Source organism: Diuraphis noxia, unplaced genomic scaffold (assembly GCF_037042655.1).
Source record: "Diuraphis noxia isolate RWA-SAM2 unplaced genomic scaffold, SU_Dnox_SAM2 contig0005, whole genome shotgun sequence".
NCBI classification, from domain to species: domain Eukaryota; kingdom Metazoa; phylum Arthropoda; class Insecta; order Hemiptera; family Aphididae; genus Diuraphis; species Diuraphis noxia.
In genome coordinates this window covers 8,412,161-8,439,838 of record NW_028301715.1, presented here as the reverse complement: position 1 = coordinate 8,439,838, position 27,678 = coordinate 8,412,161, and the positions used below count along the sequence as shown (strand labels likewise).

The 27,678-nt window shown below is 26.7% G+C and overlaps 1 protein-coding gene across 1 annotated transcript in view; it reads right to left on the bottom strand.

The window, feature by feature from the left end:
* Window positions 1-27,678, bottom strand: part of Octalpha2R (alpha2-adrenergic-like octopamine receptor) — a 149,004-nt gene that overhangs the window by 96,917 nt on the left and 24,409 nt on the right. Inside the window, exon 2 of the mRNA XM_015519256.2 lies at window positions 16,105-17,027. Within this exon, the coding sequence (XP_015374742.1) occupies window positions 16,105-16,758 (654 nt within the window). The 5' untranslated portion in view covers window positions 16,759-17,027. The remainder of the gene's footprint in view (window positions 1-16,104; window positions 17,028-27,678) is intronic.

Sequence of the window (27,678 nt, the reverse complement as noted above, 5' to 3'; positions counted from 1 at the left end):
TAAATGATTAAATTAATCCAAATTAGTGAGAAAATATCCTACTTCGTAGTAGTTTTCAGGGTAATATAAAATAATGGAGAAAATCTTCAAAACTGAGTGAATTCCAGGAGTTTTTATGTTAGCCTATTTATTCAGTATTAAATTAAGACTCGCGAAAACATTAATATTAAATTATTAAAAATATATGAAAATTACCCATAACAACACTGATTATACAAATATGATCAATATACCTTTAAAATAATAAAAATTAATAAAATTAATTTAAAAAAAACATTTTAATATTACTTTGTTATCTGGTAGTAAAAAATTCAGAATGTAACAATCAGAGTCATTATCGTGTTAAAACATTTCACATATTACTCCAGAGTCACTATAGTCCCTGCATAGTTAAACATTAATACCGATTATTCTAGTAATCCTGAACCATACGCAAATTTACAAATTAATTTAACCGAATTTTGAATGTTTATTTTAATGAATTTCAATATAATTAATAAAATATTCTAAGATATAACATGTTTTTGGTATAATTCAATCGCTATATGATGATAAAGATTGAAGGATCTAAGGATTTTTATAAAAAAAAACAACACACACACACACACACACACACACACACTAGTCAAAATGCATTAAAAATAGTATAATCTTAAAAAAAATAAAATTTCATTCAATTGTAAGTACTTACTAATATTATATTAAATTATATTTTTGTATCGTAAACTTCACAATAAATATTACTGATAAATATCTATTTGTAACAAACTATGTATTCATTAATATAATTATTGTTTTTCAGTGTTTTAAGCTTTTATTTTAAAACTCTATTCAGCTGCATAAGAACAACAACGCAAGGGTAATTTTACATGACTAAAAATAGTAATAAAAATAGTTATTGGTTCTATATTGTATAACGACAAGAAAAATATTTTCGAAAACTTTTTTTCTCACCATGTTGTTATAATATTGTTATTATATTAAACATATCAACAAAACATGAAAAAGCTATGAAAGGAAGTATAGAAAAATTGCGTATGCTCATTATATTAAAAATATATGCTTTAAACACAGGTATAAAAAAAGTACACATGAAAACGTGTTGTATGTTCAAAACATTGACTGTGTTTTAAAAGCTAATATTATTAGGTAGACTTTAGGCAGACACTATTTCACTAATTTAACATACCTAATTAATATTCTTCATTAATAGCGGTCAAAGTATGTTCACTTTAAATTTAATTTTTATGGAACTTTACATATTTTTTCGTTATAATTTTTTGTAATTTATAAAAAAAAAAAAAATGATACTTCATTTTACGTGTTACATTAATTTAGAGATGGTTATGATGATAATATTCTTATTCTAACATAAAAAAAAAATAATGTGCTGTACATAATATTTTTGAATTGCGTTCTAATTAAATAAAGTACTTTCACACTTGGATTATAATATAGAATAAATTGAAAAATTATTTAAAATTAAAAAAAGTTGGTCATATTACTCATTACATTATACGATTCAAGTAATATCTTTATTACAATGTAATCATAAAAGTTCCAATGTTAAACGGATCTTTGTGTTTAAAATCTCGACACATAAACGAATAAACTATACTTAAAAACATGTAAATATCTACCTACCTAGGTACCTATGTAACATAAATATAGTAATAATTCTTACATAATTCTGATATTCATTAAATTGAAAGTTATCTCCATGACTCGTATATTATAATAATGAACGAATAATCACACTAATATACTTAAGTAAGATATTATTAATAAAATTAACTAGAGCGTATAACGAAACCCCATAAATGCTGCAGTCTTTATTAATATTGATCAAAAAGTTATTTATTCGGTACGAAAATCTACGGTATTTTTACGCAACGAAATAAAATTCACTGTTCCATATTAAGGAAGCTGAATAGAAGCCGAAAAACTTCTTTGTCCGAGTTTTTATCCCAAACAGAACTTGTGTCTGGCGGACACGCGGACTGAAGCAATGTGAAAATAAATTTTATACCCTCTTTATAAAGCGAGCTAAACGGGTCGAAATAAAATTAAGCTTATTCTATTTTGAAAGTTTCCAATACCAGAAGTTCTCCCATCCCGTCATTCGAGTTTCTCGATTACGCTCACGTGTCATATTTTGGTGTCGACGGTTTTCACTATTTTACACGAATTTGTTTTTGTTTTTTTTTTTTTTTTTTTTTTTTGTCCTATACCGCTGTCCATCAATCCCTGCCCCCACTAACCTCGTAGAATATATCCTAGCTGTCGAAGTCAATGTTTCTTTACCCAATGAAATGGTTTCGATTTTCAGAAGAATATATATTTATTGCTCTAAGCCATTTATTCCGAATGAAACGCTGACGTCTATACCAATAAAAACACACAATCACACACACAAATACATAAACAGACTCGTACACAATGTAGTATGTATATATATATATATATATATATATATTAAAACTACAAGCTGTTTCTAATTCTTTTCGACTTTTTCTGGATTTCATTTTAGTTTTGTTAAATTTATAATTGAAATTTTATTGACGGTGCTAAAACTATTGTTCAATATCGTGAAATATAAAATCACAAACATACAGCTGATTTATTTAGAATCTATGAAAACCGATCATTTTTTATAAATGTAACAAAAGTACAGTAATTATACACATCTAAGATTTTACAAAATATAACGTATAAAAAAATATTATTACTAATCAAATTAATACAATATATTGTATTATTATATTTGTAACGTTATCGGCTAATATATCGTTTATAAATAGTGTTTATATTATTAGACTTCTTAAACGTTTTATAATTTTTCAGAATTATTAACTTTTTTCTTTTTAATTACATTTGAAAAACTTTCGTCGTCAAACACAAATAACATTAATAACCAAAAACTATCGCCGGAGCGATTTGATCACAACTTTTAATTTTAAATTCAACATTTTTAGAGGTTAAAATTTCCATTTCATTGAGCATATTTCTGGCCGTATTACAAGTTGAAACTTAACCAGCCATTGGAAATTTATGTCCCGCACATTAATCGATAACGATTCCCTGATACATTTATTTTGACTATTTATGTTACTCAGATAACATTTTATTATAACAAAATCTAAAATAACGTAACAATGCGTTTAAAATGCACACTGATAGTATAATATTTATAAAGTAAAAAAAATTACGAAATAATAGATAGTAATTTTATTTAATGTACACTATGAACATTATTAATCTAAATCAAAAAATATAACCACCATATATACAACTTCACGGGATTAATTGAAATATATTTTTAATGATTCACAAATATTTTGATTATTACTGACGGTAAATTGTTTTTTTATTTTTATGAATTTGTATTATGTTTGTTGAATATTATATTATCACTAAAATTAGTGAGTATATTTTTTTAGTTGTATTAGAACGAATTTCGAAATTATTTATAAACCCATAAGTTATTGTCCAGTCAGTGGCACAAAAATGTATTTAAAATATTTGTATCGATAAAATGTTGAATATTATGCTATATTGTTTAAATTAGAAATAATATTTTGTCAATTTATTTGTTTGCCGAACGTTTGACACAATTCCAATGGATTATCACTCAACATTTTATTGATGATAATTTTTTTCTTTTTTTTTCTATTAAGTTGAATTTATATTTTTTAATTAAATAGTTAATACAGAACACTCAACAAGTAAAATTATTATAAGTTATGAGTTGTGTATATTATAAATTATATAAATAATATACTATCATAATTGAAATCAAGTTTTTTTTGGGAGGATGTTGAGATAAACTGTTTTAGTAATACTGACCCGTTTTCATTTCAAGCCCAGCCACTCCTTTAGTATTTAAAAAAATTAAAAGGACTTAAAATTGTGTTTACATATATTTCGTTAAGATTTCATTTATTTCTAATCATTTTGTCTTTACACTTCGGATAGTCTCGTGTACATTTCTCCAAGTACTACAATATCATCAGAATAGGTATGTGATATTATGCAATATTATCAGATTTATATTCACTATGTATACATCAAGCAACTTACTCTAGTGTGTTAGAGTATATGAGATAGTTATGATAAGGCTTTTTGATTTAAGTAATTAATACGCTTGTCTATAAAAAAGTTATTATTTTTTAATTAAGTTCATACGTATATCTCTATGAAGTTACTCGTGCGTGAATATGTACGATACATGTCGATCTTCCTACTACAATAGAACTAAAATATTTTCATGGTATGACATCTACTGCATATTATATAGTCCTAGGTAGTTAAAGATAATGTTGGAGAGAATGTTTGAATGTTTATCCATTTGTATTCAATATGTATAACTAGTATATAGAGTATTGAAACTTGGAAGAATGATTATTATCAATCAAATATTCGGAATGAATTTAACGATGAATTCAGAATTTGTGTTAGTCATTACAATTCTTCTAAAAACAATAAAAATAAATAATAAAACAATAAAATGTACAACTCTAATTTACCGTTTTAGTTTTACAGATTTTTTGTTTCACAACGAACCATCTGATGACAATAGGTACCTGCTACTACTGTTGGCTCGGGTGATGGGAGGAATGCAATTAGGCAAAATTCCAAAAACCGGGCACTCATCCATGGAGACCTGACCACTAACCCGCCAAGCTTCTAACCCATACTACGGTTAGTTTTTAGAATTATTTACAACATGACGATACGAGGTAGTATTATTATATATTATATCATTATCGAAGACACCGAATTCACCGTATGTTTTCAGATAGTCACAATAGACAGCTGTTTTATCTGATGTCTTTACACACATCGTGAGACTTGAAAAAAATCACAAATTATACACAATTAATTTTAATTTACTAATAATATGCTCATGTGCACATAGCGAATAACATTATACAATTTAAATATATTTATCAAATACAAATTCATTCGTAAAATAGTGAATTTGCAATTTTCCTGTTTAATAAAATTATTTAAGTATCTGTTAAATTTAGACTGGAAGACATGATTTACATAAAGATAAATACCAGAAATAATTAGTATGATATTTGAAATTAATGAATATAGTTTATTATGGCGTCCATCACAGCCTAAAAAGTACAGTAATTTTATCGTGACAATCTATTAAAATTATATAAAATATTAATTTTCAAACTAAAACATTATATTATTTAAAAAAACGAGGTACATCATCGCATCGCTATAATAGTACGATAATATGAATCATTAACAATTAAGAGACGGCGCAACGTATAGGCAAAACTGATACATACCCAGAAGGGTTGTTGCTTCTATCCCGAATTCATAATAAAACATTTTAATCTAAGTAGCTAAACTGTTTTCGAAATGTTTATAACAATTTAAAAAATTTTGAATTAGATTTTTAGAAACCAAAGTTAGATTAAAATGCTACGTTCTAAATGTACTATAAGGCATATATTAATTATTAGTTGTATATTATATTCCTTAAAACATATAAATGCGCATTTAATATTATAATATGGACGGTAGTACCGTCACGGTACTTTGTATCTCCAAGGGTGTAAGAATCATTAAACTAATTAATTAATAACTAATTTAAGAGGGGAGGTTGAGAGGAATTTGTTTATATTTCGATGGTAACCGATATTTCTAAATCACTGATTTATGAACTTTGTACAACATACTAACAACAAAATGAGTAATTAAAATAGTGAAAATGTAAAAAGTTCCACTACGACTATTGAATAAATGGCTATACATATATTTTTATCATTTTTGAAATTTTGATAGATATTATTATACCTATTATCATAATTGTCATTCCTTATTTTTCGTTTAAGCATCTGAATATGTAAAATTAGATTTTAAAAAGTCTGCCAAAAAGCTGTGTATATTTCATTTCAATTATTTTTTTTTTTTTTTGTTTAGTGCTACAAAAACATCATATTTTTGGGGACTATTTATTTAATTTTCTATCCTTACAACTGAAAAAAATATCATATTTGTTAAAAGGAATTTAAAATTATAATAATTAAAAAATGTTAAATTAAAAATTATATTATCTGCCAATTTACATAGTTTTTACTTCGACGATTTGAATAATTTTTTTGTGATTCGAAAACCTTATTAGTGACTTGAAACTTATCACCTCGTATACTATTCGTTTCATTACACGGCGAAATTTTAGAAATATTAATATCCTATTCATCAACAAGGTATAGACTCTCAACAGTCTCAACCCTACTATAATGGCGGACTTTTTTTTTTTTTTAATATCAACATAATATAATATATTGTATACAGTATACCCATTACTTATACGTACTTATCTATAAGTATTTCTTGTGGCTCCATTAATTTTAATACTATGCATAAAGTGTTCATGTTAATTTCATTCTTTAAAACAATTATAATTTTTAGTAGACAACGGTTTAAGTTTACTGTATAAATTCATTCAGTAATTGAGAGATAACACATTATTATTTTATCAAAAAAATAAGTGCTATTAATTTCAATAATAGCGTTATTATGGCGATTGAATATAATTAATTAAAACCGTCAAATTTAAAGTTAATACTTTTGATAGACGAGTCTTATCCAAAATGTGCACAACAGTTTGAATAATTTAATATTAAAATCGATTAATCTAATAATAGTTTTCATTATGAAGAAAATATTTTTGGAGTTTACAAAACCAAGATAAATCTTTTGTTTATTATTATACAATTGATAATTATTTGTGAAATAGTTCATTAACTTTATTCTTTTCCATTCTTTTGACTTTATGCAACTCCGTTAGAATTTTAAGAACGCCTACCTTAATTTTTTAATAATAATAAATAACCAACATTTTAAACGACAAAATTCTAACTTGAAGACGAATAATTTTCATTAATTCAAAATTAAATTATGAATATTGGTAATTTATTATTTGACAATGATAAAATGGCAAATTATTTTGATATAATGACAGTATTATATTATTATATATTTGCTTTGTGTTGGTATATAATACTTGTAAAATTAAACCTTCCGCACACAATTTTTGTAAACTAGTTTCTGAGCTATAATACTTTTAACTTGTGTGTTCTTATATCTAACATGTTTAAAAAATTTTTTTTCGGCAATTATTATTCTTCAAATACATCTTGGTTATTTAAAAGTTTTAAGAATAAAGTTTACAATAAGCTATAACTGCAGGTATTATTGTAGTATGCGTAATATTATGAACATAATACATACATATGTTATGTATTGCCAAGTAAATAAATAATCAAAAACTTATTAATACACCAATTTATTTAAGTATTAAAATTATTAATGGATATTACTTCTAAAAATTATCCAACATACCTACGTCACCATCCTTAATTAACCCTCATGTATTTAAGTGTTCGAATAATCAATAAATTATATTTGTTTAACTCTTCAGAGTTACGCAATTTAACACTCAGTAATTCACAACAAACGATTAGTAAGAAAAGGATAAATATTTAATATAATTATCATACTCTATAAAAAACAATAACACAAATTAATTAATATTGAGATTTTCGTATTATTTTCACTAAATAATACAATAAGAATTAAACAATAATTTTAAAAGTCTATTGTTTTTGTAGTTTGTACACAGACAAAATAAGTGAGAGAAATATGGAATACACATTCACTAGACAAATAACACTGTGAATTGTGATGGATACGTATACACTTGACGTGTATTAATAGTTGAAATAAAACAATATATATATAAAACACAGGTGCCGTAATATCAATTGAAAGGAACGATGAAAACACACAAACTAAAGTAGTATGAGATAACTATTATAAACATAGAATTAAATTTCTTGAAAAAAAAAGAATGACTTTATTATAAGTGCATTTTCCATATTATTATTCTGTAGGAATTGGTCCGGAGTCAAGTTAAATGGGCGTTTCGATATATTATCTCTAGCAATTTCTCTCTCACCCCTAGTCCCTCAATATTCCTCTATCTCTCTGTACAGACTTAATATCTCTGTCTATTACTCTCCTAATTTAATATATATGAGTTTGTTATGAATGGGTTTACGGATTACTGAATTTAGTTGGGAGGCGTTTAATGGTATTCGATGATTACTATTACACCTCAAGATCGTTTTAGATTAAATATACTTAGTTGAAATTACCCCGAAGCAATATTGTATTAAAACATTCCAAAATCAAATAATACTATTATATTAAATGCGTATTTAAACAATCGGTACACATTGGTGCAGTTATTCGTTCAAGGTAGGTACGCATAAAAATAACTTAATATTCGTTTTATTATGGCGTATAAACTAATAAAATTACAAATTATATTTAAAATGTTATTTAAAGTCTTAAAGTTTTTAATGGTGTAAAATGTGTGGGTTAATAAATGTGTTTAAGCTATATAGGTTGATTATTCTAGCTAACATTTTTTATATAATTTAAAAATACTTTAATGATATACAATGCATTATTTTGTTAATTATTTGAATAAATTGAAACTTTTTTAAATGGCATTGTAGTTATTAAAAATACAAATATAGTTTATCTAAATTAATATGAAAATAAAATAATTGACCTATATGTATAATGGAAGATTGATTCGTAAATAATATATATTTGTCACCTTGATATGATCAAACACATGATGATAAAAAAAATTTTTTAATTTTATTCAAAATATAATTATTATTATTTGACGAAACAATAATATTCAATCTTAAACCATGTAAACATACAATATTCAATACATGCCTGATAGACCTAATATACTTAGGTATACCGGATTGTGTCATCGATAAGGTAAACTTTTATGGATAATTCGTGATAATTTAACTTTAGAGTTATAGATTTTCACAGTGTGCATAATTTAATATCTATCCAAAAATAAAACTATTCAAAATAAACTCATCAATGAAAATATAATTTTATTATAGAAATTAAATCTATTCAAAACAATAGGGGTATTAAGTTATTAAACTCGGTAATTTATTGGATTTTATTTTTTCATTAGCTCATTATTTTGGGTACTGGTGATATTTTAAACAAATCTGATTTAAACGTTACACGATATTTACCTACACAAAATAAATTATACTATACATAATTTGAAAAAATTGTTTTTTTTTTTTTATTCTATCAAAGTCAACCGTAGTTTAACTTTCTCGAAAAAAAAAACAATTTTTACTGATCATAGGTAGATTTATATTATTCTCATCATATAGTATTTTGGTCATTGTAAATGTATACCTACACAATTAGAACATACGAATACATTTTATTGATTAATGTAGTTAATATATATGTTAAGTGTATACATAAAACGGTGTTAACTTAGTCATATTCATGCTAATTTCATGCATTAAATTAAAGTTTCTTGAGAAATGATGATAGATAACAAAATTACTATATATATATTTTACGGTGGAATTATTTAAAGATGAATTCAGTTGAAATATTTTGCCTTATACTATATTATCGAGTTTGTATAGACGGTTAACTAATATTAACTAATTGATAAGGTATTTTAACAACAATAATTAATGTTTCCTTAAACAATAGAACCAGTTATATTTATTCTGAATCACAGAAATTAATGAAATTGATCTTAATAATACAAATAATAAACCTTGATTAGTATACTTTTATATATATTATATTCATTTAACATAAAATATAAATATTATGTAAAATTGAAGATAATTTGTCGAATTGAATGACAATTGTTATGATGAATGTATATTTTTTACTAAGTATGTTCATCAACATATTATCGTATAGATCTTTAGGAAGAAAGGTGTACTGTAAGTTAGTATCGAATGAACTACAGAATATACGCTCATTTCCTCCTAAAATGAATTATTTAATTTAACAGTTATATAAATTAAGTCTTAACTAAATTGATTAGAATTCACACGATTGTATTATTATAAAGTAGGTAACTCAACTCAATTTTTCACAATGAAACTACTATTCAAACCATTTATTGAAAATAATACTAAGGTATACAAAGATTAAACTAGACCATAAGTGTTTTTTTAAGCAGATTTTTTTTTGTTTTACTCTAAAAATGTGTAATAATGCGTTGGTGAATTTTGACTTGAACGAATTTCAATGTCATGCCGCAATTAGAATTAGGTTTAAAAAATTACCATTTCATAATAAACTAACGATGTTTAATTTCGAACCCTTTTTTTTCCTCTCAGAGTTATTTACTCCGATACCATTATACTAGAATATTGAAACGACGCGATGCATAACATTAACGGTGTCGAAAATCAGAGGACGTTATCATCGAGTGTGCGCGGTATCACGTGTGTGTGTGTCGTATAAATTAAGGGTTACATACTGAATATGTATTAGTCTAGACAGTTGTGTGTACACGTTGGTCACGCATAACGCACATTGAGTGTGCGTATATGCGCTCACATCCGCCGAAAAAACGGTGACAATCACTGGTAAGTTCTTCTGACAATGTGTACCGACCTCGTTTTCGAGCCCTGTCGCAACGTTATTTCAACGGCTCAATCTTCTTCTGGGTAAAGATTAACGCCGGGTCAGGTAAAACAACTGTCGAAAATAAACGGTAATAAACCGTGTGCTCCCCCCCACCCACTGGCCAACGACCTTTTAAGGTTATTATTATTATATATTATGGTCTATAATAGCGAGACTTTTTCCCCCTGAAAGAGAGTTAATTTATAAAATAAACTCTTACGGAATGACGACGTGCACTCCGCAGGCGTTATATGACGAAAACTTTCACGAAACATTGTTGTTAATATAGGTAGACGTTTAAGTTGTTCATGTTGATGGATTATTACAATAATTATGTGCAGAGAGAGCGGTAATAAGTATAACGATATAATCAATATGTGTATACCATAGTGATATTAGACATACGGTAGAGTATTGTGAGACATTATTATGTAAAATATACGCTCTACACGTTATTGAAAATATTTGTTACACAGATTAGTTTACCAAACAAATTATGAATTATAGCTTTAAATTAAAATATTAAAGAAAATATAATATTTAAATAGTTGTGTGCAATATCTTATCGAGAGCCTATGTCTCCTCCTTACAGAAGTTGTGCAATATAACAATGAAAAAATTACTGATGGCAATTAATTATTGTTTGTTTATATTTTTATCATAAAGATTACTGGATACACGTTATATATACTGTGTTTTTTTGTTGTTAAATACTACTTATTGTGAACGGTATAAATTTAAAAATAATATAATGACATAATTTAATAAAGTTATTGAAATATTTAATTAACTCAATTATTTTTCAAGCAAAGCAAAATAAAGTTACCACACTTATATTGTAAGCTTAAATGACATTTTTAGTGAACGTTAAATATTTTTTTTTTAGTATGTATGCTTTAAATTGCAAAAGATAATTACAAATTATTACAACACCTATAATTTTTACTATAGCAATATTTTTATTAATATTTATTTATAATAAATAATAATAATAATTGCTAAAATTATTTATCGATTAGGAATACAATCAATATTAATTATTGTCAATTGATACTATCTAGATTTAGGTAATTATCAGCAAATGTCTACCACTGATCGATGTCTATGTTTTCTCCACAACCAATATCTACTATTTACGAAGTACACCATGTTAAAGTGCCGAACTTTACCAGTACATTACTAACATGCGAAAGAGCCGCTACAATATAATGACGGAAGACCGATAGTAAGTTGGAAGATTAACGTCATTCGATCAACCAAAGAATAATATCGCCGTGTGGAACTTATCGATCGAAAGTGATTAAATGTCCACGATATTTATTTTCGTAATTGATATTGCTCTTCCCTGTCTAAATGTATTATTAAGAGGACGTCTCACCCGCATGTGTTATCTCCGTCTTAAAAGTGCATAACATAGTAAGTATAAATATTACGCTCAGCAGATCACATTTAACTCCGTTATTTTAAGAATTAGAGAAAATCGACCTCTCATAAAATTTAAAGATAAGATTGTTTTTTAGACAACCTCATAGGCTTTTTTAAATATTTTAATTTTGAAGCGAGTTATAAGTATTTTAATAAGTACAAAAAATTACAAATTTAGAATATTTATAAATCGCTTCAAAATTAAAATATGATAAAAAGCCCATGAGGTTGTCTAAATAACAATCTTATCTTTAAATTTTATAAGAGGTCGATTCTTTTTAATTCTTAAAATAACCGAGTTAAACGTGATCCGCTGAGCGTAACATTTACTATGTTATGCACTTGTAAGACGGAGACAACACACCTGGGTCGGGTGGGTGAGACGTCCTCTTGATAAGACAATATAATTGATGTTACCTACTATATTATATACATTAAAATGTACAGGAAACAGAGACTTAATATTTTATTTATCCATCAATAAGTTATGTGTCTGGCACTTACGTCTATCTACTACAACTAATACCACAATACCAGACGGACTTGGTCAGGGTTTAAGTATATAAACGTTTTATGTTAAAAATTTAAAATAACATAAAAGAATAATACTAATTTATAAAATTTGAAACATGAGACTATAAGAGTGAAGAAATAATAATTGCCTTAAAATTAGTTTTTTTACGACAAATATTTAAAATACTATACGTTTTATATAAGATAAAAAAAAAATAATCTGTTTAGTGTTCTCGATAATGAGATATTGATGTTATATTTTTGTAAGCCTACAGCCAAATTTGTCTCTGTTGTACACGGCCTGGATGTTTATTGGGAAAATTCTAAAAATAATTGAAAGTATCCAGAGGACATTTTCCATAGACGTACTGCAGTACATCTTATAAAACGGAATATTTCCAGATCTACAATATATCATAATAACGAAAACAATCAGATTCATCATCCGAAAATCAATACGGTACAACAATTTGACATATCTTTCGATCTGCCTCCTATATCTAACACACCTCATTAGTCTCACCAATAACCTAACCTAACCGGCTGCAGCTTGGACTTTATATATCATACCCCAATTAAAATAGTATAGATACAAACGTGTTTTATTTTATGAATTTTCCAAACACATTATAATGCAAATGATGCAATATGGTATAAAAAAAAAATAATATTCAATCGTTCTGAAATTGACGTTTTAAATGCAACTATTACAGAGTAGTTCATCTGCATGATAAAAAATTAGCTGTATTTATGATACTGGCTAGGCGTAAATATCATAGATAACTCCCCACGAAAATCAATATTATACTATCAGAATGAATATTTCTTGGAAATTATATCCAGATATTTGCAACTAAGTCAAATCGACATTTTTTCCAACCATTTATATGTTTTTATTATTATTTTTAATTTATTCATTGTACAATGATTAATAATTAAACTCGAAACATCAATTGATAAACTAATATAATTACGGTAAATGTATTACGGGAATAGTCTTAAAAATTAAAGCTCTACCTATAAACTATTTGTTTAACCATTAATTTGGGTGTCAGAAGCATGACTAAAATATCTGAAAATAGTTAATTTTATGTTACACCGTTCCAATCTAAAATTAACAAGTACAAATATATTCAAATAGAAAGTTATTAATTTACGACGTTTTAAATCTTACAGTATTTCAATATATAATACGTGCACAATAAAAAATGGTTGTATTTATTTAGGAAGGTAAAAATACTATCTTGTATAAATATAAAATTTACTTAAAATTGTGTATTTTCCACATATTATTATAATGGAATAAAAAGGTTTGAAATGAGTTCAGAGTTTAAAAAGATATTGAGTGTTTCCATTATCTTTAAAAGCAACTTTTTTTGGGTAAATGTATATTTAATTCAAAAAATAAAAATGTTTTAAATTATAGTAAGTTACGTTCATATATATTATATAACCTAACCTAATCCAGCCCAAGTATATTAATACATATAAATAAATATATGTATATTAATGCTATAAATGTATCAGTATAATACTATATTATTTTTATTCTTGTTGTTGAAAATATCGAAATTGTATGTACCTACTTTACACTTAGGGATAAATTTTAATTTTACATATTTTGTGGATTTACATATAAGCATACGATAATAAAAATTTCATATCTGCTCAAAGGATAATAATATTTTTAGGAAACTACATAGCTCACAAATGACTGTTTAAATTGTTCTATTATAATAATGTCAATAGTTTAATTTTATGAAACAGGAATATTTTTAACGATATATATATAAATGATTTTTATTTTACTGGATGAAAAGTAAAAATTTCCAGTCAAATTAACCAAAATAAAATTATAAAGACAAGAGATTGAAAATGATATCTTGGTACATCCTGGCACCTTGCTAATATAAAATAAGGTAAAAAATATTTTTAGCATTTTACATTATCATACCTTTTTCGCTAACACCTACCTATATAGAACATTAATTTTTCGTTAATGGTTACACGTAAACTAATAATGAAAATTATACACACACGTCTCATATTATAGTATTTCATATCTATAACATTATAAACAGCGATAAAGCTATATTTTAAAATTGGCAAAATAATGAGCTAAAATTATGGAAAAGCCTGTTTTAATGGTATGTTTTTATTTATTTCTTAAATTCCAAAAGAGAAAAATATTCTTTTCGAATCTTCAATTGAACATAACAATGAACGAATATCATAAGTGCTCGGAGACACAGGATAATAAACTAGCAAAAACATAATTTATTTACTAGTAATTAAATTGTTGAAATCGATTGATAATGATAATTTATTTTAATATCAGCATCCTAATGTTCATTTCAAGATATTTAGATATTTGTTATTTTTAGAATATCTTGTTTGCACGAGAGTAAGCTCAAGTTTATTACATTTTTCAACTTTTCTCCTGACATCCATCTGAATCTAATCTACATTGTTTGTTTTTAATTTTATTGGATCGAATATTCAAGGGATAACATACAGTAACAGAGAGATATTGAACAAACAAAAGAGTACAAATGATTATTTTTTATTGATAGATGTATAGAAAAAATGCATTCCTGCTTATGCAAAACGCATTATCATTATATTTTAAATTTTAAATTTTAAAAATTAAAAACTATTTTTATAAATTAAAGATTTTTAGTATGAAAATTATTTTAGTATAAACAGTAGTCATTATATATTGTGTACTTCTACTTATTTCAAACTTTTACCCATTCTTAAGAATTCATTATTATATTCCTAATATGTATAATCTGAATTTATATTCTTATTTTTATACTTCATACATCTGTAATTAATTTCAACCAAACCAATACAAACATTCTTAATATGATTTAAATTTTCATATTTTACTTCATTTTGCACTACTTATGACATTTTCCGAGAGGCCTAATAAGTCAATTTAGAATTAATAATTGTACGTTATGATATCGTAATGTGAATATTTTAATTTAGTATTTATGATAATTGTATTAAATTGTTATGATATATCTTTATTTCATTCGAGTTAAGATATTTTAAGATATTGGCAATTATACAATTAGCTCATAAACATAAACCACAGGTGGGGACCAATTTAATATTTTATATAAATACTTAATACTGAACCTCTGGCAAACGTTGTATTACCCACTAAGAATATTTTTTTTTTTTTGGCAGCTCGCCGGCATCTAACCAATTCCAAAATCAATTGCAACACTAATAGTAGGTATGTAGATATAGTTTCGATAGTTTTTGTGGTTTCCGAGATATCCAAGTACTAACAAACTCACGGTATGATTTATATACAATAATTGTATTATCTTAAAATTGTTTGTTTAAAATGTAAACATTTTGTTTTTAAGCATTTAAACTTGTTTCAATTTCGTAATAATGTCGTATAATTGTAAAAAATATCAAATATCGTAAGGCAAATGTTTCAATCATATACCAAGTGATAGTTTGGTGAGTGCCTATGATGGACCGCTTTTCAACATGATGGTAATATAGAGAAACTTAATCGTATATATCATTATAATATATATATATGCATTAAGCTCAGTAGAAATTTTATAAAGCAGCAGTTGACTAGAACGTAAGATTGTTTAGAATTACACGTACCTGGCATTTCGGATATCTTTCGGGTACCCTTTTGACCTTCCAGCCGAGCAGAGGTGGTATGCAAATAACGCCACTGAATATCCACACGAAACCGATCATGACCATCGCCCGGGCTGGAGTGCGTTTCTTCAAATAGTCGACGGCCTGCGTGATAGACCAGTACCTGTCCAGGGCTATCAGACACAAGTTCATGATGGACGCGGTGCATAGGAGCACGTCGAGCGCGGCGTGTATGTCGCACCACCAGTCGCCGAATATCCAATAGCCCATCAGCTCGTTGGCCAACGAGAATGGCATTACGATTATGCCCAGGAAGAAGTCGGCCACGGCCAGGCTGGCGATGAACCAGTTCTGCACGTTCTTCAGCGCCTTTTCCGTCACGATGGCGATGATGACCAGCATGTTACCCACGACGACGACGATCATGAGCATGATTACCACGACGGAAGCGATGACTATTTCCGGTATCGAGTACGTTGACGGGTAAACAGACTCGAAAATATAATACGTTCGGTTCGGGTCCATCGTCACGTTGGTGTCATTCAGGAAACCCGAACCGTTCTGGTCCACCAGGAGCCCGAACTCGTTCTGGTCGATTTTGAACACCATGCCTGAAAGGCTGGATAGGTTTTCAGCCACGTCTATCGATTCCATTGTGGCAGTGGATCAATTCGACCAAACGGAAATAGATATATCAATGCGATGGCCACCGAGGGCGTGGCATAAAGGGAAAGAATGGTGATAGGATTTAGGTGGTCACTGCAAGCTCATCACCCGTTGGTAGACTATATTATCGACGGTAGCATGTCGCCAATAGTCAAATTTTCTCCACGTCTGCTGGAACGTCGGGGGTCTCTTTCTCCGGAAATCTTTCCACCAAACAAAACTCATGACCCGTTTGCGTTATCGAATTTGAATGGTCTCTGAAAAAAACGGAAAAATAGTCAAAATAAATTTACATGAAACATATTGTATTATAACTAGGTGACACGAGTAAAGCCTTTTGCTAACCCTCTCGGTTTTTGCAACGGGAAAACGCGACTTAAACCATGGCATTAAGTCCACGTCACGTTTCTCTCCTAACGCCTAATGGCTAACGAGAATATTTAAATAGATTACCGATCCTTAAAGACAATTCTGATGCGCAGGCGCAATATGCAATTTTACTAAGCGAATCAATTTAATTCTACGACTTGTTGGATGAAGTTATAATCAATTACAATTTGATACTTTGTAATTGAAATTGTATCACTATTCATGCGGAAACTTAGTACTTATTTTTTCGATTCTACATACCATCATCAATTATTACGAATGTACTTTATTTAATGTAAAATTTTTATAGGGTTTTTCATAATTAAAATATAATTATATATTTTCAAAAAATATAATAATGTTTAAATTAATACAGACACTTTCAAAAAATAACCATTTATGCCTACGAGTTATTTTAAAAATGATAAGTATTCATAATAATAATTGTATTGTTATTTATTATGCGTTAAATTTATTTGTTTCCTGAAAATAAATTTAAATAAAAATGGGTAACAAAAAAAAATTATTTTCACATATTATAATTAATAACATCACATATTATTCTAAATAACTTTGTGTGTATTATTATAAACAGTTATATGGAATTTCATAGAAATTATATAGGTTACCTACTCTCTTAAGACACTTTGTACAAATATTATATTTTAACTCCGTAAAAAAATATTTTCATCATACTTTTTTACTTCGTTTTATTATAAAATATCATAACACGATTAAAAATAAGTTTTGAGATAATTTTACTTTTTTTTTCAATCTTAATAAATTATAAAAGAATGTTATTTGGGTAAAGCTATCAAGTTATTGGTTAGATTGGTTTATAAAATCAGATGTCGTTGTTTCTCGAGAATTTCTGATACAGATAGACAAAATAATCAATGAATTTAATATTTAATTGTATTATTGATCTTTCACCATTACATGACATATTATTTAATATCGTCTACTGACGTGTTATTATTCTATTTTCATTACGACGTGTGCCACGCGAATTGATAACACGGAACAATTCTATAATCTCGCCTGAGATTATAATTATATTCAATTTATACCTACCTACTGTACATATATTAATTACATCACATTTCGAGTACTTTTCCACAGGCTTATAATATGTTGAATAAAACAACGGTCCTGCCATATAATTATTTTAATAGGACACTCAACAACATTTCTGTATGTGACTAAGTACGTCATTAGACGATGAAATCATAAACTGGAATTTGATATTCAACCTAGGCTAACACGTGAATATTAAATTACATTTCAACTCTTTAACAAAGTAGGGTGTGTAGATACCCGAGTATGGATTACGGACATTTTCAACAGCTATTTATACTTGGACACGATAAAAACAAAACTGAATTTGACTAATTTCGTAAATAAATCAGGTGGTAATAAGTCTGAGGTTCATCATAATAGTGCCAGCTAGGTTTGTGGTCCACGTAATATGCGATGGTACCTATATGTAAGATTGCCAATCGTACTGATTACGAGCCTCCAACGTAGCTATACTGATATTTATTTTGATTCGTCAATGTCCAACAAATATATTTTGTATCTTAATTTTTGGAAAAATGACTTAAGTAAACCGCAATAAAACCAAACGGATCTTGAAGAGATTGGTTTTAATTTAACTGCAATTTGAAACAGCATACTGCAAATTTAATACACAAATCTAAGTTTAGAAATGTCACAACTTATTTTTGTGTCTGTTTTAAATTAACATTTTCAATAATAATTACACCCATGGTAATTTACTGAAAGAGATTCAGTTATATAATATTATGATGATAAATTACATTATATACAATGGTAAAAAACTTCCATCAACGTTTATTTGCATAACAATTCAATAACAAATAATACGATCGAGCATCTCGATGTAATACAAATAGTTTTATATTCATATTGTAAATAAATCGTAAAATATTTTAGTAGCCAAAATACTCATGAAATTATTATTGTAATATAACTCCAATAGTACCAATTTATAACTAATAAATGTTTAAATACTTATACGAGTGTTGATTTGGATTAGTCTAAATTATGTGCATTTATTGGAATAGAACTTTATAAATAATACATAATTTTAAATACCTAAGTTTTAAGTGTACATTAATATTAATGATGATAACGAAAAGTAAGGAATTCAATATGTTTATATGTAAGATGTACCCAGGAATTTGATGTAAAATTGAGTTAAATGTATAAGTAAAATTGATATAACATATTTATGAATTTTAAAAGTTTCCTATTCATTAAACAATTTTCTATTTTTAAGGAAGGACAGATTTTTCAGCGGTATAATGATAGGTATGGTTTATTTTTAAATATGTTTATTTTAAATTAATGGGCGATCAATAAAGTGTACAATATAATAAATGTAATATTTTATTAAGTATGAAAATATAAAATATATTTTACTCGTAAGAATCATTTTAGTTTGTAATGATGGATCTTAAACATACATGATGTATTTATTTAGATTATCAATAGCTTTTGATATTAATAAACAATAATATGAAATTATAATCAGCACCAATCTAACATTTATACTTGTTTTTGAATTGAAAAAAAAATAAACATAGAAATATATTGTGAATAAAAAATGCAAAACTGTTGAAAATATAGTTGAATTTTAATTTTATGAAAACTTACGTACACAAATACCAATGGTCATAAATTGTATTGATTTAAAAATAACTATATTAATGTATGGTTGAATAGGCAAATTTTTTTTTCAATTTTATTCTTTAATCCAGCGGTTCCCAATCTTTTAGAATCGCGGGGAACCCTTAGGAAATAGTTTGTGTTTTGAGGAACCCTAATGTGTCTTTACTTCCAACTCAACCCTATTTTTTCTAAAAAAAAAAAACAGTACTACAAAAAATGTTTCAGACATCACATACATCTGACGGAACCCTTGAGGTAGTCCCACGGAACCCTAGGGTTCCGCGGAACACACTTTGGGAAACGCTTAAAGTATTAAAGTATTAAAGTTTAATCCATACAGTTCGTCACATTTATTGACTTATGAATAAATATTTATAATTTAAAATTGCTTTTGAGCCGTTAAACTATTATTGTATGATAAATTGGTAAATAATAAGTAATAATAACCCAACCTAACAAATGTTATATCACTCATATCTATGGATTACAGGTATAATTTATTGTTCATAAATATAATTGTAAAAAATGTCGTGAACTAGAAGTTAAAATTTAAAATTTAAAACAGATACTTATCAAAAAATTCACAACTCTTGTATAAAAGTAGGTATATTTACGTATTTCTTATAATTCGATATTTTAAAAACTTTAATACTGTGAAGTAAAATTTGTATTTATTATTTTTAGAATTAAATACTCAAAGTTCAGTAAATAAAATGAGTAATAAGCAGAAGTCCCTGAGGTAATATAAACCCTAAATATATTTTGAAACTATTTTGATTTGTTTAAATAACCACCAAGAGCACAATAATACTATACAATTTACAAATCATATCCCTCTGGTGAAATTAGTCACCAGATTATTAGTTTGATTTTAATAAATACCAGTATTCATTTTTAAGTTTTTTACACACATATAATAAAAAAAGTATATATCCTTGAAGTATATTTTTATTAGAAAACATTGTAAATATTAATTTGAATAATAACAATAAATATAATCATAAAAAAAGGGTAACCCACTCTTGTATGCTATTGTAGAAGTCGAGTGTGCCTTATCGTTGATTAGGTCCTGTGATATATAGATGTGTTTAAATTTAAATTAAATGATAAATCTTTGTATGTAGTGAAAAAACGGTTTGTAGCGAATACTGTTTAATTGTTTGGTAACCAAAATTATTCAACAATTATAACATTAAAATTTTAAAAATGATAATATATTTTTTTTAATTCTCTCCGATTATTTTAAAAAGCACAGAGCATTTTCAATTCAACCTCACGAAAATACAGATTATAATTTGCTACAAAAAACCTCCGTAAAAGTTGATGATCAGATCATTTTTTCTAGAAAAAAAAGTGTCATCAGACACCAAAAAAAAAAAACTACACGAGCACACATTATTATTAAATCAATACATCTATTGCTCAGCAACGAATCTAAAACAAAATATTGTTCTATTGTAATACATTTTAAAAAGAAATATACGAGATATAACCTAACCTATCGTAGATATATTGTTATATTTTTTATTGGTTTTGTTCAAAGGTTTAAAATAACGTTAGTTCTTAGTTTGTAATTCCACTAATATTTTTTAGATGATTTAGATTTAAAGAAAAGTGTTCATTTTAATCGTAAATCGTAATACAATAATTTTGTTTATGACTTATTAACAGTAATGTTTTTGAACCATTCCGCCCTTGAATTATGAGTGATAGCCGCCCATACACGGCAACAGCTGCCGTACGACAGTGTATTATACAAAATATATACAAGCTACATTATTATTCGCACTTTGCATGATATAAGAATATTATTATATATCAGTTAAACCAAATATTTTTTTTAATGGACATGTTTCCGATCAATGACATATTATTTTTTTTTTAATTTAAACACAATATATACGTTATAATAATATTATAATACTATCATGACGGACAACTGCTATAGTTTCGAATTCACATGCGGGTGTAACTATTAAACGGTTAGGTTAATTTCTTTATTGCGCATTAGAAATTTAGAATCATTGAACCACAACTAGGCATCTGAGCGCAGAGTTCATTGTTTATGGCAGGTACGGGCATAATATAATATAATAATAATAATAATATTATCGTGGTCACTTTATTGTTCACGCCGAAATTAAAGTGGTTTATTAAATACTGTACGCAATAAAATAATATTTACATACCAGCTTCGTTATAACAAAATAAATATCCTCAGTTATAGTTGTAGTTATCAATTAATTACGATATTGCAATATCATGACGTCGAAAGAAACCCATTTGATTATCACGCACTACTCGAAATGGAGCGACTACTGTTTCCTAAACTAAATATCTATACAAGTACGATTCAATAACCAACTTATTGTTTTAATTATTGTACAAACAGCTTAAAATTTATTTTTATTTATTGTTTTAATTATCAAAAGCGTCTAAAAAAAAATATATATATATATATATATACATTATAGTATATATATATACTATAATAATTATGTTAATAATCACGACGCACGCAGTTGCTGGTTCGAATCTCGGTCACGGGCGGCATCGCTCTTTGGGCATTTCGCGATGTCTGGAGAGAGAGGCCGCCGGCCCCCAACCGGGCATGGCAGAAACCCACGGGTGCCCATTCAAAATTCTGCCAAAAAAACCCAGGAGTTAAAACCTTACAGTACCTTCCCCTACAGTTCCCCAGGCTAATGACCTCAGTTGTCGAAGCCCTAACCATAAAAAAAAAAAAAAAAATTATGTTAATTCAAAGTATTTTAATACGGCTATACTGCAAATGCATTTTTATTCGAATCAGCTACAAAAAAAGTTTAGCTATTAATTATTATAACTATTTTTTTTTTTTTTTTTGAATATTGTTCTAAATCACCATATTATGATATACAATATTTTATAATTTATATATCCTATACAAAAATATGATACATTGAATTCTATTGAAATAGTATATACAAAATATCTACAACAAAGTTCCGGTAATTTAATCAACCAACTTTAACATATTTAAGGAATTGAAAATTTATATTATAATGGTAGAGAATAAAATGCATGTAACTTAAGAATATATTTTAATTAACCCTCCGAGATTATAGGATTTTAGGTAATTTTTTTTCTCACAAATAATTTTTTGTTAACCAAATATTTGTTAAACTTTTCCACCCCTTTATGTTGTCATCGTCATCCTTGTTTTTTTTCACCACTCCACTTACCTATTCCAATAACATTTTTTTTCGTCCTATTGTTATGTAAACCTCCGGCCGGAACGTTTTTTCATTCGGATATCCTACAATAATCACACTGGGTCCGACTTTTAAAAGAATAATTAATTTATAAATTATGAACGTCATGATGTCGTTTATCATCAACAATAATTTATGATACACTATGAACGAAGAGGAAAGCAGTAAAAATAGTTTGCATATTTAAACATAACTAAAATTAGACTATCGTGTCTGAATTATGATTTTCAGAGTTATTAATCCGTTTATGAAACAAAAAAAATTTTAATTGAATTTATTGTATCCTCGTCTTTCTTTGCTTTTGTGATGAAAAAAAATAAGCCTATGAATAAATCTGGATATACTAATACAAATAATAATAATAATAATAACAACACCAAAATATATAATAAATAAGTAAAAAGATCAAGTATTGCAAAAGTTGAAAAAAATATTGCCCTTTTATGAAAAGTATTTCTGAAAAAAAAATGGTCTATAACTAGAACGAAAATAATGCTTAATAAGAGTTGTACACCCTTTTACTTTGTTTGAAAAAGCATACCAAATAGAATATTGTTCATCTCTAGGTATATACATTTTTTTTAAAGCATTTCTGTACAGTGTAGAGTTACCTAAATTAATATGTAAACATCTAAAATAACATAATATTATGTATAGTATAAAATTACAACAACAAATTTTATTTATTTAATTAGGTGACTTACTTGTAGATTAATAAATAATTTAATTGATTTGTAAATTATTAAACATATTGTGTAACAAATGCAACGAATGTACAATTGTGTATTAGTGGTCATTTTTGCGTTGATTAGAAAGATTAATTTTTGTAAATACAGATATATTATGTATAATATTAATGATCTTTTTACTACTATAATATAGGTATATACTTGCTATATAATATTTTTTTTCATCCCAATCTTGCGTATAGTATTCCTAACAATTAAAAAAATTATTCAGATGCTTAACAAGGAATAACAACTCAAGTTGTAAATATATTTCTTATAATTAGTTACTTATACAAATAAACTGTTAAACATTATATTAGAAAAACAAAAACAATAGTTACTGCAGAACTATTTTGAGCCAAACCGAAGCCAACAAGTACAGTATAAAATAAAGTATTATTCAAGTATAAATAATATCATATGCTAAAAATAATTATTTCATACTATTGGATTATAAAAAACTAAACCATTTGTATTTAATAATATTTTAGAACTACATATTTGGTAACTTACGACATATACAGGGTGATTCTCTTATCAAACAACACTCAAAAGTCAATACTTTTTAAAATAATGAGTGTTGTTTGATAAAAGAATCACCCTGTATAGTATTATTGGAAAAATGTAATGATATAATATAATATATTATAAACATAGTCATTGAAATATGTATATTTTTTTATCTAAATTTAATGAAAACGTTTGTATTTTACTATATAGTTATAGTTTTAATCAGATTCTTAAGATTATAATAAATTCTAGAAATAACTTTTAAGAACTTTTAACCTCATACTTTTCAAAAAAAGGTTCGTTAAAAAAAAATATTTTGTATTATAAAATAATATTGACCGTTCAGAAATATGACCAAAGTTTATATAAAAAGAAAACATAGTTTCTTTAACCTAAAACCAGGTCTAAAATTTTTTATCTTCTTACCATTTTAACTGATTTGTTTTTATTGAGTAAAAATTAAAGACTAACAGTTAACAACCATAATAATATAGCAAATAATCAATAACAATACATGAACGGTTTTAGATTAATATATTAATTTGCATTATGAAATTTAAAGTTTTTAAATTGAAAAACTTTAAATTATTTATTTTCTAACATAATATTAAATAACTTATGGTAGAAGTACCACTTACTTATATTATATTTTAGGAATAATAATTATTTCGTAATTAGGTACGACGGTAAGTAATATAATATTTATATTAAACTAAACATACAAATAAACGTAATATGAGATATCAGACTATCTGATGTATACGTTTTATGTTTTTTTTTCAAATATAGTCTGAATAACGTCATTACTTATTACTGTTAGATAGTAAAATGATTAGATCCAAATTCAAATCGATTACATCATGAGGAATCGTGAGTTAATTTAAATTATTAGTGAAGGAAATAAAACCGCAGTAACAATATAGAAATCGAGCATAATAAAAAAACGCCAATATCTTTATACAACTTCTTACCAAGTTAACTAATTATAACACCAACGATGAAACAAAGTCTTTTCCTGGAAAACACGAAGAAAATACAATAATTACGAAAGTTATGGTATATCATTATACTGACGTTGCACTTGCACATTTTGATCAATGCTCTACATTATTGTTTTACTTATTTTGTACGCGTTTTGAAATTTTATTACGTATGCAAGAGACATACTGTAATCTGTGTCCCGCCTTTCATCGTTAATTTGATTAAATTACGTGATACAATACTTAAACAAGTTTTCCTTTGTCCAAGGTTTATGATTTGAGTATCGTTCATCTTCACGAATTCCCCCATGGACTTACGCTACTGCATAATAGACTGCGATTATATTACAACGGGTTATGCCAGCGCGGCGGGAAACGCGTCAAGAGTAAATTAGATATTGTTCGCGCGATAAATACTAAAATTAACCAAATGAAGACAGGAAATCATTTTAATAAAACCATCGTGGCCGCGACTTAGCTTAATTAAGTATGACATTAAAATATGAAGAAAAGAAAAAAAAATAGTACGGTAAGGTAGTATACGAGGTAGTATATCACTGTAGTCTAGTTTTGTATAATATCTAAACATGCACGTATATTATAATAATTTATGTATAATTTAATATATTAATAATAATTAGTGCAATAATTCTTAAACCTATCCATCGTTGGGAAAAAATTGGATCATGAACACGACTATTGAATTACATGGTAGATACACCAAAAAAATATATTTTGTTTATCATAAGATACTATAATGTGTCCAACCGATAACAAGTGCGTCTAAAAGAGTGTCTTAGGGATTTAAAATAGACAGACCTTCAGTCAAAACTCAAATACGCGACATTCTCATTTAAAAAAAAAAAAAAAAAAACATTAAATCATAAACATCCCATTTGAATTGCAAGGAAATAAAAAATGTATATTGTTAAGGGTAAAAAAATACGAAAAATCGATAGCCTTTTGTAAATTTACTAGGTATTTACATAAAAGTTAAGCATACTGACAAAAATCATCAAGTGGTGTAAAAATTGTCTTACGAATTTCAGCTATTATACATAATATTCATGTAAAAAAACAAATCGACCATTTGAAAAATATTTATTTTTTTTGTATCCTACTCATCAAGTTCAACCATGTAAATACGATTCTATAGTATTCACATTCAACGTTGAACATTTTGTCGAAACAATTAATCCAATTAAAAACCATGAGAACCACTGAGACAACAAGGACTGCGTGATATCTACTATACGAAGCAAGCGGTATTCATTGGGAAGACGTGGAAATTTGATTAACGCCCGAGAAATTTGAGCCGCATAACTTACGCGCATAAACTTGTTTCTTGTTGCCTGAACTTACATAGAACAATGGTTGGTGGAATGGGCGGAAATGGAGTATTGGAGGACAAGCGGACGTTGTGCATAGTGCGGCCAAGAAAACGAGACCGGGTGGCACTGCTGATGGTACTCGCCCACAAAGATTTATGGCTTTGAAAAAACATTTTCAACTAAAGAATTTTCTATAAACATTGTAATAATTAAAACCGTGAAACATATGGTACGCTGAATATTTCACTAATTGAAATTTCAGTCATGCGTTAAAAATTAAAAATATTAATCTGAACTAAATGAGATTATAAAGTTTAAATACATTATTATTTGTAATACTTTGTATACAATGAACAATATATCGATGGACGATGATAAATATTATAACGAACGATATTTACTATTAAAATATTGTTATATCTTAAGGCTATTTCTATGACCACAAATTAAAAAAAAAAAAAATGTTTACTTACAAAATTTTCCTCGTAACATTGAATTGATTAATATTAACTGAACTATAATATAATATTACTTCTGAGCTAAAAATCTAATATATATATTAAATTTTTTAATTTAATGAGGAATTTTCAGTTGTATAATATATGGTCTTTACTTTATTCTGAATGTATAAAAATAATATGTGTATTTAAACTGAGATTATATACATTTTTGAAGTAAAAAGAAACATGATACAATTGTTATTATTTTTCTAAACATAACCGCAGTCTTGTATTTTTGAAGTTTTATGGAACACGGTTACAACTAAACGCAATCTTGAACAACGACCCCATACGGGATATATCATATTATATGTGTTTGTGAATCTATCAAACCAAATATTATTATACCGTTACCAAATGAACAAACCCTAAACGCAATAAACTTATGTTTATGAAAACATATACAAGATTCTCAGTAGATGTGAAGGACATAATGTTCGTACCTGAATATCAATATTGTGTACTACCGTATATGTAACATTCAAAATTAATTTATCTTATTCTTAAATGAATGCCCACAGTACCCAACGATACAGATATCA